At 37.6% G+C, this 17,085-nt stretch overlaps 1 protein-coding gene across 6 annotated transcripts in view; it reads left to right on the top strand.

The window, feature by feature from the left end:
* The window catches only part of ROBO1 (roundabout guidance receptor 1), a 711,169-nt gene that overhangs the window by 615,609 nt on the left and 78,475 nt on the right, over positions 1-17,085 (top strand). For all 6 annotated transcript variants that reach the window (XM_032679893.1, XM_032679894.1, XM_032679895.1 and 3 more), the window contains 3 exons: positions 9,586-9,706; positions 13,710-13,848; positions 15,150-15,277. In XM_032679893.1, the coding sequence (XP_032535784.1) occupies positions 9,586-9,706; positions 13,710-13,848; positions 15,150-15,277 (388 nt within the window). The remainder of the gene's footprint in view (positions 1-9,585; positions 9,707-13,709; positions 13,849-15,149; positions 15,278-17,085) is intronic.

Here is a 17,085-nt window from a genome sequence, read left to right as displayed (position 1 = left end):
TGCTAAGTAGCTGGCAAAGAAACAGTAATGTCTTTAAAAGTTGAGTGTTTGCTTCAGACTCAATATTTGGATTTGTATCTGTTTTGGAAGCATAGTTTAGGCTCTTTCTGTGTTCTTAGGGAAGAAAGTTTACTGTGGGAATGCATATGCAGGTTTTAACTTCCTGTCACTGTCATAAAAAAGCTAATTCATACCAAGCAAATGGAATCTGATCAGGTAGCACTTTAAGTTTTTTGTAAAGATTGCTTCTTATTCATTATGTGTTTTTTACGCTGCTCACACAGAGACGTCAGAGCTTCTTATTTATGTTAGGATAGAACTAATTTTAAAAAACGGCATGCACACAGACAGAAGATGGACTGAAATTACCAGAGATGGTAATTTCAATTTCTCTACCACTTCTGCAAGCCTGTTCCACCAGTAACAAACATCAGAAAACAGGAGACACTGATTTCCACAGAACCTGGCCAGCTAGGCTGTTGTTTGCTTTGCTTTGTAAATACAAATGGGGAAAGTCAAGCAACCAGTATTCCCAGTGTCCAGAACAGTTTTTCCTGCCTTCCAGCCACATTTCTCTCTCCACCTTTTTTCCATTGGTGCACTTTACCATACACTTTTAGAAACAACAAAAATTGTGCCAGGAGCTTAAACACCACTGTGGCATCTGAGAAGAATGGTAAGAAACTACTGCAAAGGAAGCAATTATCCCAGCAGGGCTCCAGAGCCCCCTGAATGGCTCGGGCAGCCCCCAGCCGTGAGCAGACAAGGCAAGGCCAGAGGCACCGCTTTCCAGGCTTCAGTCTCTTCATTCCTTCTGGCTTTTACAGGGCAAACACCTCCAGTTACACACTGAGCAATGGGTGGGTCGCTGCTCCAAAGGCAAGGGCCCAGTGGGAAGAGCCCAACTGGTAGGCAGCCTGTTCCTGCTGCCACTGGAGCCGTGTTTCCCAGTGTCCAGCTTTGTAGTAGCTCACAAACAACAACTGTGTGAGGGTATCATGGTTAAAGGATGTCAGTGGGAAACATGTGAGCATCAGGGAGCAGCGATCCCACTATGTATAGAGAACGGGAACAGTGTGTGCTTTGTTCTGCTTGACTGCAACCTGTGCTGGCTTATTTTATGAGGAAGAGAAACTCAAGGAGCTCCTGGCTTCACTGTCTGCTGCTAAAGATCAGCTTGTATTGTGTTCCCCTGTGGCATCAGAGGGCTGAACATTTGTGAACGGACCCGAGATCTGCGGGTCATTCATTGCCTGTTGAGTCTCTCTGGAGGATCCAAAGTTGAGCACAGAAGTAATGATGCTGGGCTGCTGTGTGAGCCAGGGCAATTGGGGGATTTGATCTTTACCTCTCTGTGCATACAATCTCCTTATTCTTTGTAAGTTTAAGTTCTAGCATCTTCCAAGCAGGAGCCTTTCTGTTGCTGTAATGACTAGCCCAGTCGATTTTTCAGTGTTCCTTCAACAAAAATGAAGGTTACACTCAGATTTGCTTGTGATTGCCTGTGACTGCAGGCTTTCACCTCAGTCCTGTAACACAAGGCTTGTGTGAAGACCACAGAAAATACAAGGAAATCTGTGATTTATGATTTGCATGTGCTGCAGTCACAAGAGCTGCAGTGATTGTTGACGGAAGGGTGAAATGTGGCAGATTAATATATGACTTTTGTGTTTAACTGTTCATGAAATATGATCATTGTGGTGCATGTTTTCTTTTTTTTGACAGTGTTACACAAATGCTGTGAAAGGTTTAATGTTTTCACAACTTTGTCTGACCAGTATAGTCCTTCTATAAAAGTTAGAGTTTTACTAAGCTTAGGCTCAGTCAGAGATAAATGCAGTAGAAACTTAACACAGATTTATATGCTCCTTTTGCAGCGTGGTCTCATTTCCATGGCATGTCATCTTGGTCAAAAGTCAGAGAATCAGTAGGGTTTTAGTTATGTTAGAAAACATTTTATATTTTTTCAAGGTTAGCTTTGCAGAATATTTGTTTATTCATAGTGTTTACTTGACAGGGCCAACACTCCTTTGGAAGTAAATTTGATTATAAAGTTTTGAAAGAAAATGTTTTGAACGAGAAGTCAAATATGTCTCAAAATTTAAAACTGTCAAAACACAAACTTGGAAATGTATGAAAGAATCCACTGCGTTTTTGTCACCTGTGACTAATTTTATTTTCTTAGTTTGGTTTTCTGTTTGTGTTCTCTGCCATAAAGAGCTCAGGTTTACCCCCAGAGGAACACAGAAATTCATTCCTCCCTTGGGAAGCTGCTGTGCCAGCTTCAGGGAGGAAAGCTTTCACAGGCAATTTAGTGCAGGAAGTGCAGCAGTCACGGGAAGGATCCGGGAGCCTGTGATTTGCATCCCCTTCAGCAAGGAGCCAGCAGTGGGCAGCCAGTCTCAGAGGGGATGTGCCTTCTCCTCAAGACAAGTGGGAGTCTGAGCCAAAACTGCTGCATCTCAGAAGGTCACTGAATGACTGAAGCCACAGCTGAAAATAATGATCTGCTGCACAGACCAAGCCAAGAGAAAAGTTTTGAATAATTCATTTCTATTTCTGTTCTCTGTTCTCAAACTGTGACCATTTTGTTGTTGTTTCACAGTTGTACTTTTAACTCTAGGAGAACCTTGGGTTTGCATGTTGAAAGCCTTTCGTTTTCTTGTGGGAGCTCATGGTAAAAGAAGAACCTATGAACTTCTACTTCAAATCTCTTGGTAACTCGAGTCCTGTCAGAACAGTTCCCTATAGAAGACCCTATATAATGAACTTGAAAAACCTCATATTTTAGAGCGGTCGCTGTGAGAGATCTGCACTCTGAAAAATATCTTTCTTCAGGTTACAAGTTTTGGTGAAGTTTTATCTATCCATGCTTCTAAGCTTTGAAGTTGAAAATTAGGACTCTGCTGTTGAAGACTTGGGCTCTGCACAGCTCCTCTCTCCTTAGTGAAAAGTAGGAAATTTCCTCTTGATGAAATGCACCCCATGATATACAGTTGTCTTAAATCCATGTCATTGTTCTGATAACATTAACCCCAGCCTTAGAAGACTAAGACAACATTGGTTAATGCCTACAATGACTGTTAGGAACTGAAATCCCCTCAAAATCACCATCAGAGTCCGTACCCCCCTGAAATGGTATGGTAGTTGTACGCCTCCCTCCACCCCTGGTGCCATCTGCAGGGTTCAGGAGTGCTCTGCACCGTGCAGAGTTGCTGCAGAGTTGGGTCTGGTCATGTAACTGGGCCCTTGGGCTCCCTGGAGAGCTGATACGAAACCACCCTTGGCTTTATCCATGGTGACTTTTTAACACAGCCCCTCAGAGTGACCTTGGCTTGTCTTTTGCAGTGTGGGCACTCTCAGTGGGAAATGGGCTGCTGAATTCCTCTGGAGATTTGGGTTATGTAGTTTCTTTTATGGTTACCAGGTAGGATTTTTTTATGTGTTTTAAAATGTGTGGTTTGTTAGTATTATTTTTCCATATTACATTTGTGATTATTTAGGTAACATAATTAAAAACTGAGAGATTTTGTGTGGCAAATGAACCCTGGCTGATCTGAGATTTTGTCCTTGGAGGTGTGTAAATAACACAGTAGTGGTGATGCTTAAAAGAAAATTCCTATGTAACTGATACCTCAAATCATCTGACTTGCTAAAGGGGAGAGAAATGAAGACATACCAGACGTTGAGTTCAGTTGAAGTTCACTTTTATTTCTGATTTCAATCACTGATTGTAGTGAAAGCTACCTGTGCATCCAGGGTAGACTCATACATGAGGTTTAAATTTACAGTTTTACAGAAATGCTGTAGTTGTCATTACAGACATGTCGTTCCTATGTTGGGCCTTCTTTGGGTGTTGCACAAAGATTGCTAGTTCCATATATTTTTTAGTAACCCATGGAATGTGACTTACGTGTTACCCATGAGTTGAGTTTAGTGTGGTTTTTTGTACTCAGTAAATAACACTGTGAAAAACAGTTTCTGAGGTGTTGTGTGTCTTTTTTTTTTTTTTTTTAGATCTTTGTAGAGCAGATTTAAGGCTATGAAGATAGTTGTCACATGCTTCAGTTATGGGATTTTAATCTTGGTTTGTAATAAGGAAGGAAGTATTACATAGTAAATGTTTTGTATTGTAGCTGTGAAAGCATTCCTGGGAAATATTTTCCTGGTTCATATATTGTCATATAAACATAACTGTCTGTTCAGAAATTAGTTCTGACTAATGTGAGCCAATACGGATTATTTTGAATTAAATCTTCCTTTGTGATTAACAAAAACCAAATGTTTGTAGAAAGTAAGTTTGGGATCATTACAATTTTAAAACTTTTGAAAATTGTATATGCTGGAGTATGGATTTTTCTTTTCTGAATTTGATTTATGACATTTTGCGTATATCTTGGCTGTTTCCGTGATCTTGTTGGGTGAAGTATCAAACACATATGGTAATTCTGATATTTGATGCCTTGTGATAATGGCAAGGGCTGAATAACTCTCAGCTGCCTCTGAAGTCACCAAGCAATTCAGGACACAGATAAACCTTAAGCCTTTGTAGATATCCATCATCTTGTGGTTACAACCATTAATAATGAGACCATAAAAGTGAGAAAGGGAGTCTTAGGAGCGGACTTGAATCTGATTCTGACTCTGATGTATCCTATCTGGATTGGCAGGGGTGCCAGAAGCAGCAGCTTGAGTCTATTGTCATTTTATCTACCTTAAAAGCTCTTTCTTTTTACATAAAGCAATCTTACTATGCATTTTGTACTGTCCTTTAGACTCTACCATACAGACCAACAAAACAGTCTTGCAATACTGATAGGCCTGAAGGTAGAGGGGAACAATTGACTTGCACTTTGTCATGACAGATTTACAGCACAGGAAGACCACTTGAAAGAATGTTTCAGACTACTTTCAAATAGAATTTTTTGTGTGTTTGATCTGGAGGAGGCAGCATGTACCTTCCTGGGGTCCCAGAGAATGGAACGGAAAGCAGGACAGACTCCTCTGTCTGAACTTTGAAGTTAAACAAGAACAAACTTTAATCATTGGTGAAGACCTGTTCCAAACATGTTTTGATGTCTAGCGTCTGATATTTAAGCGTGCTATAATAGATAGGGAAGACTGCATGGGATTCACAAAGCTTGGAACAAAATACAAATTTTTAAATAAAAATTTAAGATAGATAGTCATTTATACTCTTTTTTGTTCAACTTTGTTGAAACTGCAAAGTTGTCTTCTACTGCTGACATTCCATCCTTTACACTCCATGCTGCAAGTCATTTTATGGATATTTTGGGATGCTAGACCACATAAAGGAAGATGAGAAAACTCCTTGTTTCTTAACTAAGAGTTAAAACCTACATTTTACTTGGTGACACTATTAATTACAATTACCTGTACTCGCCTTGTTCTTTATTTTATTGTCATTTATAATTATCTGGTACGCTTTTAGAGCAAAGACTGTGTCTGATAGGTTAATATCACATGCCCATCACTCTCCATTTAAATAAAATGTGTTGTCATGTATGCTGTATTGTAAAAGACTGAAATAGATGAAATTTGTGGTATCACATATGCAGAAACCATGGCTATACAAACAGAGGCCAGTATTTCATTCTGTAGTCTAAATTTCATTTTCCTTTGGATTAAAGTTTGCTTTAGAATTATTTTGCAATAGAGCAGACTTCATTTCTTAAATAGAACTAAACTAGGAGCTAAAGGAAAGCTTAGAAAAAAAAGTCTGTCACCTTTATATTTGGACTTCCCAAGCATTTCTCTCATTGCTTCATTCTGTCTCATATTTCATAGCACATTTCTGTGAAAAGTAAATGAATCACCCACATATATAAAAATATTTCTTAACACAGACAGATGGATATGGATTTATACATACAGAAATTTACACTCATATACACAACACACATAGGTATATAAAATATGGTCTTAGAATAAGAATAAATGTGTGTACAGCTATACTGAATACTTGGTGGTATGTTGTAGAACCCTTGGGTAAGTTTTTATGGATTTGATTTATTGGCTGACTGAGTTGATTCATTATTTGTATATGATTTTTTGCTGCTGGGTGGCCATAATTTACAATTCTGGACCTAGTTAACTCTGTGGGTGCCTCGAGATTTCTCTATGAACATCTCCAACTATTGTTTAAAGAGATAAATGAAGTGGACTTGCTTGAATGAGCAATTTACTCATGAGGAGCAAAATGTGGTCAGGCAGGCAGGTCATAGATAATAGTTTTCAATAAGTCTTTGTAAGTCACCATACTATCATACGTTCTCTCAATGTGCAGATGATAATCCATACATGTCACAGGCAACTGAAGATCATCTGTGATCACAGCCTTTTTCTCTTATTAGAATTCAGTGCTATTCTTGTATTACCTCTACTTGCAAAGCCCTGATAGATCTGCTGGTAGGGACAGGACAGAACAAAACCCTGAAGAGGTGTGAAAAGTCAAAAAGTGGCTTGGCTTCATTTCGGTATAAATGAAACACAGCAGGCACTTTCAGAACTGGACTGAAAGCTTTGGCAGTTTAGCAGAGTGATTCTTTTCCCATGACACACAGTATTTACCAGAGTAGTGTAACAAAACTGTTTGCTCTATCTTGTTTACGGGGAAAAAAGGACTTATCTTTGTATTCAATATGGCAACAACTCTTCTGGAGTTTTGCAGTGTAATGGCACACTGCCTATCCCCTTTTCAAGCCGTTATACCATTTGCTGCTATAAAGTCCAGCTGATGTATTCTGGGGCAGGGGCAAAAATATGAGAAGAGCCAAAGCACTCAGATTAAAATGCCTTCATTAACTGTTAAGTATCCACAGACTGTAATTCGAATTTGCAGGATTTCAGATACTGTCCCCAAAAGTGATTTGAGTCTTTACTGCTCTAAATGCTGGATATGAACTGGACTTACTGAACTTAGTAAGACAAAGAAATGTAGCAGTGATTCTTTATGTGTTCCTACCAAATTTCACATGAATGTGTTTCATTGTGTCCTTTCTTGCTTAAAGCTGTTGGTCTACAGTCCATAGGTATTTCTGGGTTTTCCTGTTGTGAGGAAAAGTGGCAAACATTGCACACAGACAACGTCAGTTTGTCATAGCTGCAGTTTTCATTTGCATTGTCTCATTAATAAACAGAAGGGCTTGATCAATTTTACCAAGATGGTGGGTACTTAATTGTTACAATTTAATGAAAAACTTTAGTAGTTACCAACCACCCACCAGCGGAAGTTTGCTTTTTTCCTACCCATCTGTGGCTGCTCCAGTTACAGATGTGTAATTCCACATCCACTTGTGGTACATTTTATTGTAGCTGTGTAATTCATCACAATTCATGTGTCATAACCATCACTGTAGCTAAAGTTCTCAACATTTGTTACATTTTAAGAAAAACAACCAACGAAACAGAAGATCAGCGAAGGAAAACCCTTTGCAAATGCATTCAGAATTCCATCTTGGAAGCACAGCTTCCTCCAGTAGGCATGTCACATCTTAGGAAGTCTGCCTCAATATCCATGAGGGAATGTTTCCTCTCCCTCTTCTTACTTATCTAAATCTTAACTAACTTGGAAGAAAAGCAGCTTTCAATGATTTGTTAGTTGTTCATATGTTTCTGATTTAATGCTGCTTCTCTCCATCTATGCTTTGAAGAGAGTCTTGTGGTGATTCCTACAAGAAATTCCTAGGATAGCTCTTGCTGGAGGTTACAATTTCTGCAAGAAATACAGTTGTGTCATATTGTAATGGATTTGAATGGGATTTTATTAAGTGATAAAATAACAGAGAAGCAGGAATGCTACTGAATGTCAGTGGGACTTTGAGGACATATGAAAATCACTGCTTTCAGTTTACATGGGTTTGAAATCATCAGATGAGTTGGTAAATTCCTGTGATATGTAAATACATTTCTTTGTTAAATCCAGTGCATTCATTATTGATATACATGAAAAGTATATATTTCTGCATGTGTATTTGGATATGCAAACACCACAAGTGGAAATATTTCTAAAACTGTTTTTTAAAATTCCTTGCATAGATTAATTGGAAAATAAATCACTTTCTGTGATGTAGGGAGCTGTAAAACCGTAAATAATTATAGATAGACTTCTAGTTATATTTTACATTCTCTTCTCCTGCTTACCAGTTCAGGCAGTCAGCAATCTAAAAATCCACGTAGATTCTTGAAAAATGTGTATTTGCAGGTCACCTTTATTTTTTTCGTTCTTCATGCCTCAAATCCCCACCGAAATTTCGGCGTTAGTGGCTTCCTGGATGACAAAGGACATTTCTCTTCTGTTCTCAAGCAGCGAGTGCCAAAGGCAACGGGATGAAATTTGTATGCAACACTACCTACGTTACACGTGCACGTTCATTTATCTCAATAACTGACTGTCATCTCCGCGCACCCACATCTTACAATGATAATAAGAGCCCAGCGCTGCTCAAGATGTCAAATTTTCAGGGATAGATTTCTAGCTGCAGGCAACTCCAGCTAAATGCCTCATATTGAGAACACTCTCCTCCTTGTCACTGACCACATCAGACCCTTTCATGTAGCTACATATGTGGCTTTTATTTGTTGTGGACTTCCACCCCTGCCTTGAACTGCGGTGGTTTTCACAAGTGATTTGACTCTTAAGCATGTGTTCACTTCAAAACATAGTTAATGCAATTCAGTAACATTTTTGTGTGTTGAAGTAACGTATTCAGCTGCCTATACAAATTTTGCTGCGTTTCGGTGAACTTTGAAACTTGTTCAACCCTTTGGTCAACAAAATGAGAGAATAAATAGTTTTAAAGGAAGATCAGATATTTTCATAGGCGTTTAATAGGAATTTTTATATAACATAATAAGATTTGGAATCATAGAGGGTAAGTATGTTTTCTGATTTGGGGGTTATTTGTATTCCGTTATCTTCCAAAAGCTGAATCCAAAATTAAGAGCAGAACGTTATTCATTTCCCAGTAAGAATTTAATTGCTTCTGCCCATCTGCTTATCAGCCTTTAAAATTACTAATTTAAAGGTGAAAGAACTGAAGAATAAAGAATTTCCTTCACTTCCTTAAGAAATGAAAACCAAAACAAACACAAAATTCATAAATAATAATGAGCACAACCAGCAGTAGGATAGCGTACACATATTTCTTGTCAAGAAAAAGTAATTGCAGCACTTGATGTGAAAATGAGATTTGTGTCTAGTACTAACTTTTACTCTCCACCTGATTGTATCAGTACATGGGAAGGGATTGTGGGTTTTCTGACCAACAAGCATTTAACAGGCTGTTGAACAACCAGTATTACATTATGCAGAATGAAAAAAAAAGAGTAATAGGGGTCCAAATCTGAGAGGTCTTAAAATACTGATATAAAACTAAGAGGCATATTTTTTGTATAAGAGAAAGAAGTTGGGCTAATACTATTTTTTTTCACGTTTTTGTATGATTTGGAAAATCACTGGTGGTTCGTTTTGTTTCATTATCAGTAACAAAGTATTTTTCAAGTTAATATTATTAAGTCACTAATTCATATTAAGGTATTTTTATCATCTTTGATTTGTCCTAGATCAGAGGAGGAAAGCTTATGATCACATACACAAGAAAGAATGATGCCGGAAAATATGTTTGTGTTGGAACAAATATGGTTGGAGAACGTGAAAGTGAAGTTGCGGAGCTCACTGTTTTGGGTAAGAATTCCTCCTTTTAGACTTTGTTGATGAAAATATCCAATTTTAATTTTTCCTACAAAGCCTTTTATTAAAGGTCATTCTCATCTATTGAAAATGTAGAAAATGTTTTTAGTCACGGTTGTGTTCTAGCAAATAGGAGGCAGTTAATGGCTCTTCAGTCCACCTGGAACTATTTTTTCCATCAGAAGACACTTCCATACTTAGTTCTCAAACTGAAAATAATTCCAGTGTCTGCTGATTGGATCAGTATTGTATAATAATAGCAAAGCAAAAATGTTAAGAAGCAGAGGCTTAACTTTTCCATCTTGCTGAAGAAAATCAGCTGTATTCTAAGTTTCTATTTTAAATAATAGTTCTTTCCTTTGTAGTTGTGTGTACTGAGTACAACAAGTCTACTTATTCAAGTGGTCCTAATGATAGTTCCTCTCAGCATCAAAAAAGTACGTTTTCATTTAAGATAACTGAGCTTAGCTGAAAACTACATTTTTTGCTGCTATTGCAGAAACAAAGCTTTTACTCCAAATGCAATCTTAGAATTTTTCAGCATGGAAAAACTCCCTCATGTTCACTGCAGATGCATCTTTGGTAGTTTTCATTCAAAATATGTCCCATTTTACTTTAAAATAGGGGAGGCTTGAAGTAACTTAATTGTTTCTGGAAAATAAATAGATGTTTTATCACTACAGAGTGAGAATATCCAAGGCATGGTTCATAGCACAGTGGTTTCCATCACAGCACTGCTGCAGCCCTTTTTTTGTTGTTGTTGTTTTTCAGGATGCGATGCAATGACCTGAAGTTGTGTCAGGGGAGGTTTAGGTTGGATATTAGAAAAAGGTCCTTCACCCAGAGTGTGGTTGGAATATGCTCCTCAGGAAGGTAGTCACAGCACCAAGCCTGACAGAGTTCAAGAACTGTTTGGATGATACTCCCAAGCACTTGGTGTGACTCTTGGGAATGTCCTGTGCAGGGCTAAGAGTTGGACTCGATGATCCTTGTGGATCTCTTCCAATTCAGCATATTCTGTGATTCTGTGACTCTTCTTGTTGTTTGGTTTTTGATTTGGGGATTTTTTTTTAATTCATGTTTAATAGCTGTCCTGTCAGTCTTTGGCACTTTTATTTGTTTTAACTACTTTGTAGGAGTTAGGACTCAGGCAACTTGAAGATGTGTTCAGAGTTCTGTGGGAAACAGGGGTTTCCATAATAAAAAAAGAGTTTGTGTACCATCTTGAAGTTGTTCAAACTGAATATCCAAGCAAGATAGTGGTGTGTAACCCCTTAGAAGCCAAGGAAGACTTTCTGTGATCCACTGCACTGTTTTGGTTTTGTTTTACAAAGACTTCCAAAGCACTTCTGGTGGAAGTTTGTTGTCAAATAGACTTATAGAACTTCCAAACAAAATCTAAAATCGAAAGTAAGTTGTAGTTACATGGGTGAAGTCCTGGCACCAGGCTCCTATTTAACTGTACCAGTTAATAGCTCATCACTAGTCTACTACCAACCAGGGAATCATGGCATGGGCTATTTGGTAACCTAGGCTGAAAAAATAGTAGTCTTGCTAAACACCCATAAGAGGGAGGCACTGCAGAGGTCTGCCTGACTTTTTCTTTATCTCGTGTTCCCTTCAAACATATTTCTGATTTTCAGCCTGGGGAAACTAGTGAGGTTTTGTTTTCAAACAGGACAGTAAAGCTTTGAATGTCTTACCCGGTCTGTGTCTAGAAATCCTTAATACACCTTATTCTTTCAACTCAAGAGTTGGATACGCATGAAAAAGCACGAGAAATATGCTGACTTCATCTATTAAAATATTTCTACATAAATCTTCCATTTATGGGTTTTGGTTATTTAGAAGTTGAACTTTTGCTTTTAGGTCTCTGCTTTAGATCAGAGGGAGAATGCCAGAAACTGTAATATTAGACAGTTTCAAAGTGATCCTTGCTAAGCTTTCCTTGTATGTACCAAATAGTCGTGTGACAAAGATAGATACTGAAATCAGCGCTGATTTCCCTTATCCGTTTCTGCATTTGAATAAGAGTGTTATGAATGGGCAGACAAAAACTCGTGGAAGTCCATTAGTCTTCTTTTAGGAGACTGATCTAGAGAACAATGTGCCTCTTGTGGGTTTTGCAGTCAGACAGCAGTCCTGGACTTACCAGATCAGTCTTTTTTCTCTTGCATAATTAAGTTGAATATTTTTCCCCAAACTATTCTTGCGCTGAGGTTTAATCCTAAATGTTCTTTTCTTGCATTCAGGTTTCAGGTTTTTTCAGCACCTACAAGGAAGGGGCCAGGGCAGGGGGGGTTGTCTGTATTTGTGTCGTTTTAAATTCACAGCTACATTCTGTAGATCTCTGTTTTATTTCTCACATCTTGTATATGAACCCAGTCTAGAACTGACAGCCTAAAGAACAACTTGCTATTTAATTTAACGTTATTTCCTAATATTGCCAGCAAAGTTAAGTTTTCTACAGCATAAGTGTCCAGCTGGTCTAGACATCCTCGAGAGTAAAGGAAGCTTTTTTAATAGGGCTTTGTTCAGTTCACATTTCCACTTCAGTACTTTTTGAACCATTCACTAAGTTTTTATAAAGATACTGAATCTCTGTATCTTTATCTGCAAAGTCAGAGTAATATTTAGAACTGCCGTTTTCGAACACAAATGTGATGAGACATGAAGAGTATGGGCTTGTCTCTTTATCGTTCTGTCGGGTGCTTTTGTACTTCTGTGAGAAATTTGTGATGTATTTTTGGGTATTCGCACTTCCTGATGGTGCCAACGGCTTCAGACTCTTCCAGTTTCAAGGAGATGATATTTATATCTTTAATAAATGCAAGTCAGAACATGCAACTGCCTTCTCAACTCCCTCAGAGCTTTCACAGGTTTATAGGCAAAATGGTCATCTGCCTCAGGCAAAGGAACGTGCCAAGGGCTCTCCTGTTAAACCTTCCCTGCACTCTGCAGTTAAACCTTCCCAGTTCTTTTATGGACATACTGTTGTCATCTGGTGCTGCTTTTAGATGGGTAATCATTCCTGGAGTATCCCAGAAATTGTTTAAAACAGTTTTTTTCCTTGTGAGCGTGCAGACTTTATTACACTGCAGCCTGGTGTGGAACTATGAAAATATGAATAGCCCAGCACCATAAAACTTTGAACCCTGTTGCAGGTAGAAGAGTGTGTCGATACCTTTCCTGAAATTTGCAGCTAATATCTGGGATGCCAGAATAGCACAGCCTATAGTACTGAGATCCCATTTTGTTTCAGAAATTCTGAGGACAGATATGCAGCAATTAATCTAACTCTGGTGAGCCAGGACTTGGATCATCCATGTCCTACAATATAAGTTGGGGATAACAGCAATTTTTATGAACAAAAACTACAGAGAAGACATTCTGGGGGCTTTTTTTGGCTTGCTTTACTTTATATGTGTTAGTGAAAAAAAATGTTGTCTTTCTAACGTAGCATTGGAAGTTCTTGCATCGAACACTTGCTGCTGCTGACACCTGCAAACAGCTTCCTAGAGATGCTGTGCTGGGCCTTACTTAGCCTTCAAATTTAGAGGCTCCACTGAGACAAAACCTCCAGTGAGACAATGTTTGGTTTGTGCCTTCTGTCTCTTTGAAGCAGTGCAGCAGATGAGAGGTCATTTGAGTCATTGCAGCTTTCTATCTGAGGATGGATGTGTATTTAGATTTTGTGTTTAGATTGTGGTTTTCTTTAGCTGTGACAGGGATGTGTAAGAAGTAAGGAAGTCCCTGCTTGGATCCTGAGCCACTGTGGAGAGTGTCTGCCTCATGCTGAGGTCCACAGTGCTAGCCATCTGCAGGGCTACAGATCTTCTGCTTGGGGCTGTGAGTGAGAAAAGCTGCAGCAAAGGCACCTCCATCAGATTTGTCACTCTACTCCCCTCGCTCTGACAGCCACAGTTCAGTGACAATTGTGATTCAAACACAGAACTGCTGGATTAATCCTTTTTTTATTCCTTCTCTTTCCCTTTAGAGAGACCATCTTTTGTGAAGAGACCGAGCAATTTGGCAGTAACTGTGGATGACAGTGCGGAGTTTAAGTGCGAGGCAAGAGGTGACCCAGTCCCTACAGTAAGGTGGAGGAAAGATGATGGGGAGTTACCAAAAGCAAGGTACAATACAGGAGTTACCTTTTTATGACATCCAGCTTGGTGTATGATGTGGCCATTCAACATTTGACAGCCAAAATTTCTTTTTCATGAATAGAAAAGGCCTGTCTTGATCTAAGAAGACGTTTCTAATTACCACTGTGCTCTACTTAAAGTTAGAATTTATGTTGAAACTTAAGAACAGCCTCTTCTCAAGTTTTTGTTGCAACAACACGTGACAAAAAATAACCCAGTTCAGTCAGTAATATCAGATACACATTAATTCTTCACCTGAAGAGACTTTTGTGATTACTAAAAGTTTTGGAGATCGTATAACAAATAGTAGAATAGATTACAGCATCAAGAAGTATATATTGGAATTGCAATTGGTATAAAATGTAGTCTGGTAGTGTAGAAAGCTGCCTTGGTTGTACATGTTTTTGTTGCCAAGTTTCCAATTAACTAGTTTTTCTGACATTGCTTTAATTCAGGACAAAAAGTAAGATGCCTTATTAAAAATAAATACATTCTCTGATAGATAAATAGATGGATGGATAGATACATACATACAGACAGACAGACATACATACATACATGGATTAATTACTTATTTACTTACTTTGAAATTCTAATTATCAGTTTTAAAAACTATTGGGGGACTGGACTGAAAAAAGAAACCCTTTAACAGTTGGCTTCAGCCATCCAAATCCAGCTTCCTATTAGCCTAGTCTATAGCTTTAATAAAAACTACATAATTTTTAAGAGAAAAATCTATTTACCATAAAGAGAAACACATTGACTGCATTTATACAAAGAAGCGAAAAAGGTGATGAAAGGAGAGAAAGTGGTAAAAGGCCACATTGTTCTTAAAAAAAAAAAAAAATGAATTGTGATTTATCTTGACTTTCAAGCAATTCTGATCTTCTTGAGTACAATATTTTCTTTTCAACCATATTAAAAAAATCATTCAGGTGGAAAAATTGTAGGGAGAATAATAACTACTGTTGTATTTACTTGTTAAAAATATTTTAGCAATAAAAATGTTCTGTGTTAGGGCTTTGCAATTGTATTATGCTGATGAAATTCTGCTGTCAGTTAACTCATGTTGCAAGTAATATCAGAATAAAGCTTTCAAATATTTAGATGTATTTTGTTCTTTAAACTTTATTTTGCATTATCAATTTACATGTTTATACTTTTTTCCCTTATGGGAAATACAGCAATAAGAATATTTGAGAGCAAACCCACCAAACTTTTACCCTTTGCAGAAATTGTACAAAGTTCCATTATTCCTATTCATTGTTTATTACTATGTGTATTTGAAGATACGAAATCCGTGATGATCATACCTTGAAAATCCGGAAAGTTATGGCAGGAGACATGGGATCCTATACTTGTGTTGCAGAAAATATGGTTGGAAAAGCCGAAGCATCAGCGACTTTAACAGTTCAAGGTAAGAATGTTTCTTTGCAAAATACTAGAATAAAACTGACTTTTTTGCACAACAGCTTTATAGAGTTGCTGTAAACAAACTACTTGAGACCATACACAACTATTAAGAGTTGCAGCTTATGCAGGGACTCTCTGCTGTATTGTAAAAAAAAAGGTGGAAATACAAATTTGGCTTGAGTTGTGTTCTGAGGAAATGGAAACACTTCACATGTAGGATTTTTTTGTGAGCAGTCTTTACGGTACTGGGATGGGGATGTTTTGAATTTCAGTTCTTCAAGTTCAGAATCATGTCACTTGCAATCTTTGTATCTGAAACCCTAACAGAAAGAAGAAAGTCAATTTTTTCAATTAAATATAGTAAAGAAGCAGCGAATGATAAATCTGTTTGTGTATTTTTTAATGCAGTAACCCAGACCACTGGAATTCCTGTTGGTTTTTTCATTATAAAAGCGTATCATGGCACTACTGGCTCTTTGTAAGATAAAAATTCAGTGGAACTCAGTGAACTAATATGTATAAAAATCCTTCATTGCCTTTATATACACAATCCAGATGTTCACTATTCAGATAATCCCTCTCTTCCTTTCCTGGCTAGCAGACAGGCAATGATGTAATCCTAATGCTTTTTTTCTAGGCACTGATGGTTCTTCTGTCCTTTTCCCTGTTCAGTGGGAATTAGTCATTATGGAGTTCTGGGGAAGGATAGGCTTAAAAGTATTTTATTTGGTAACAGGCCTCTATTTTGACACATTTACTGTAACAGGAAAGGTCTTGTCCTTAACCTGCTTTCCTTTTTCCAACAGAAACATTTGGTGTCCCTCTGTTAGGAAAATAGGAATTCTTTTGTTGAAGTTCTCATAAAACCAAGAATTTTTAGATGTTGTGTTTTGTTAGTCACCATGATGTTTATACATCAAAACGGATACCTTATGTTTGTAAAATAACCAGTTCTTATGGTCAGTGTTGCAGAATAAAAGATGAACATGTGAGCACTAAGCACAGTTTATTTAAAAGAAAAAGACTGAATTATTTTTTAAGTGGTGATTTGTTCTGAAGATCATGTCTTGTATCAGCTGTTAAACCTGTAAAATTGTAGTACTAAGAAAATTTGCTTTATGACTGGTTGAGCAGTTATTTTTCTGGAAATAAGCAATTGGTAACACTAATCCATCATAGTCCTATTCAAAGTAAGAAGCAAACACATTCTTGTAATCCCATTTAGGTTAATGGTGCTATTAGAAATAAAATGACTTAAGTATGTAGATATTAGAGTCAAGTGAGATCTTTTTGATAATAAACTGGTATTTTTAAGGAACATGATCATAGCCTAAGTCCTGATTCAGCAAGATTCTAATTTTTTAAGTAGTTGTATTACACAGTAGATATTTATGTTATAACAGCTTTGCTCTGAGGATATTGTTATGGGATAATTTGTTTCCCAGTGTGAATGGATTACCTCCTGAGCCATTTGTCTGCACTAATGTCTTTGTAGAAGGGATTGATGTGAGAAACTGCAATGTGTAAGGCCAATTTGTAGTTAGTAATGTAGTAAATTATGATCAAAATCCATTTATTAGCGTATCCAAGAGACCGAGTTTTATGGGAAGAAAAAAGTACTCCTCTAGAAAATGTATTTTCCATTCAGAGTTTTTCACATTATTCCTTCTTTTTCTACCTTCTCCTCTTCTTCCCTCCTCTTCCCTTCTCTTCCCCTGTTTAAAATGCTTATTTTTTTTCCTAAAGGGTCATCTTCTTGACTTTGTTCCATCTAGAGAGGTAGTTTTGATCTTGTTTCAGTGCTAAGCTGAC

The sequence above is a fragment of the Chiroxiphia lanceolata genome, chromosome 2 (genome assembly GCF_009829145.1).
Source record: "Chiroxiphia lanceolata isolate bChiLan1 chromosome 2, bChiLan1.pri, whole genome shotgun sequence".
In the NCBI taxonomy this organism is placed as follows: Eukaryota; Metazoa; Chordata; class Aves; order Passeriformes; family Pipridae; genus Chiroxiphia; species Chiroxiphia lanceolata.
This window is presented reverse-complemented; position numbering and strand designations above follow the sequence as displayed.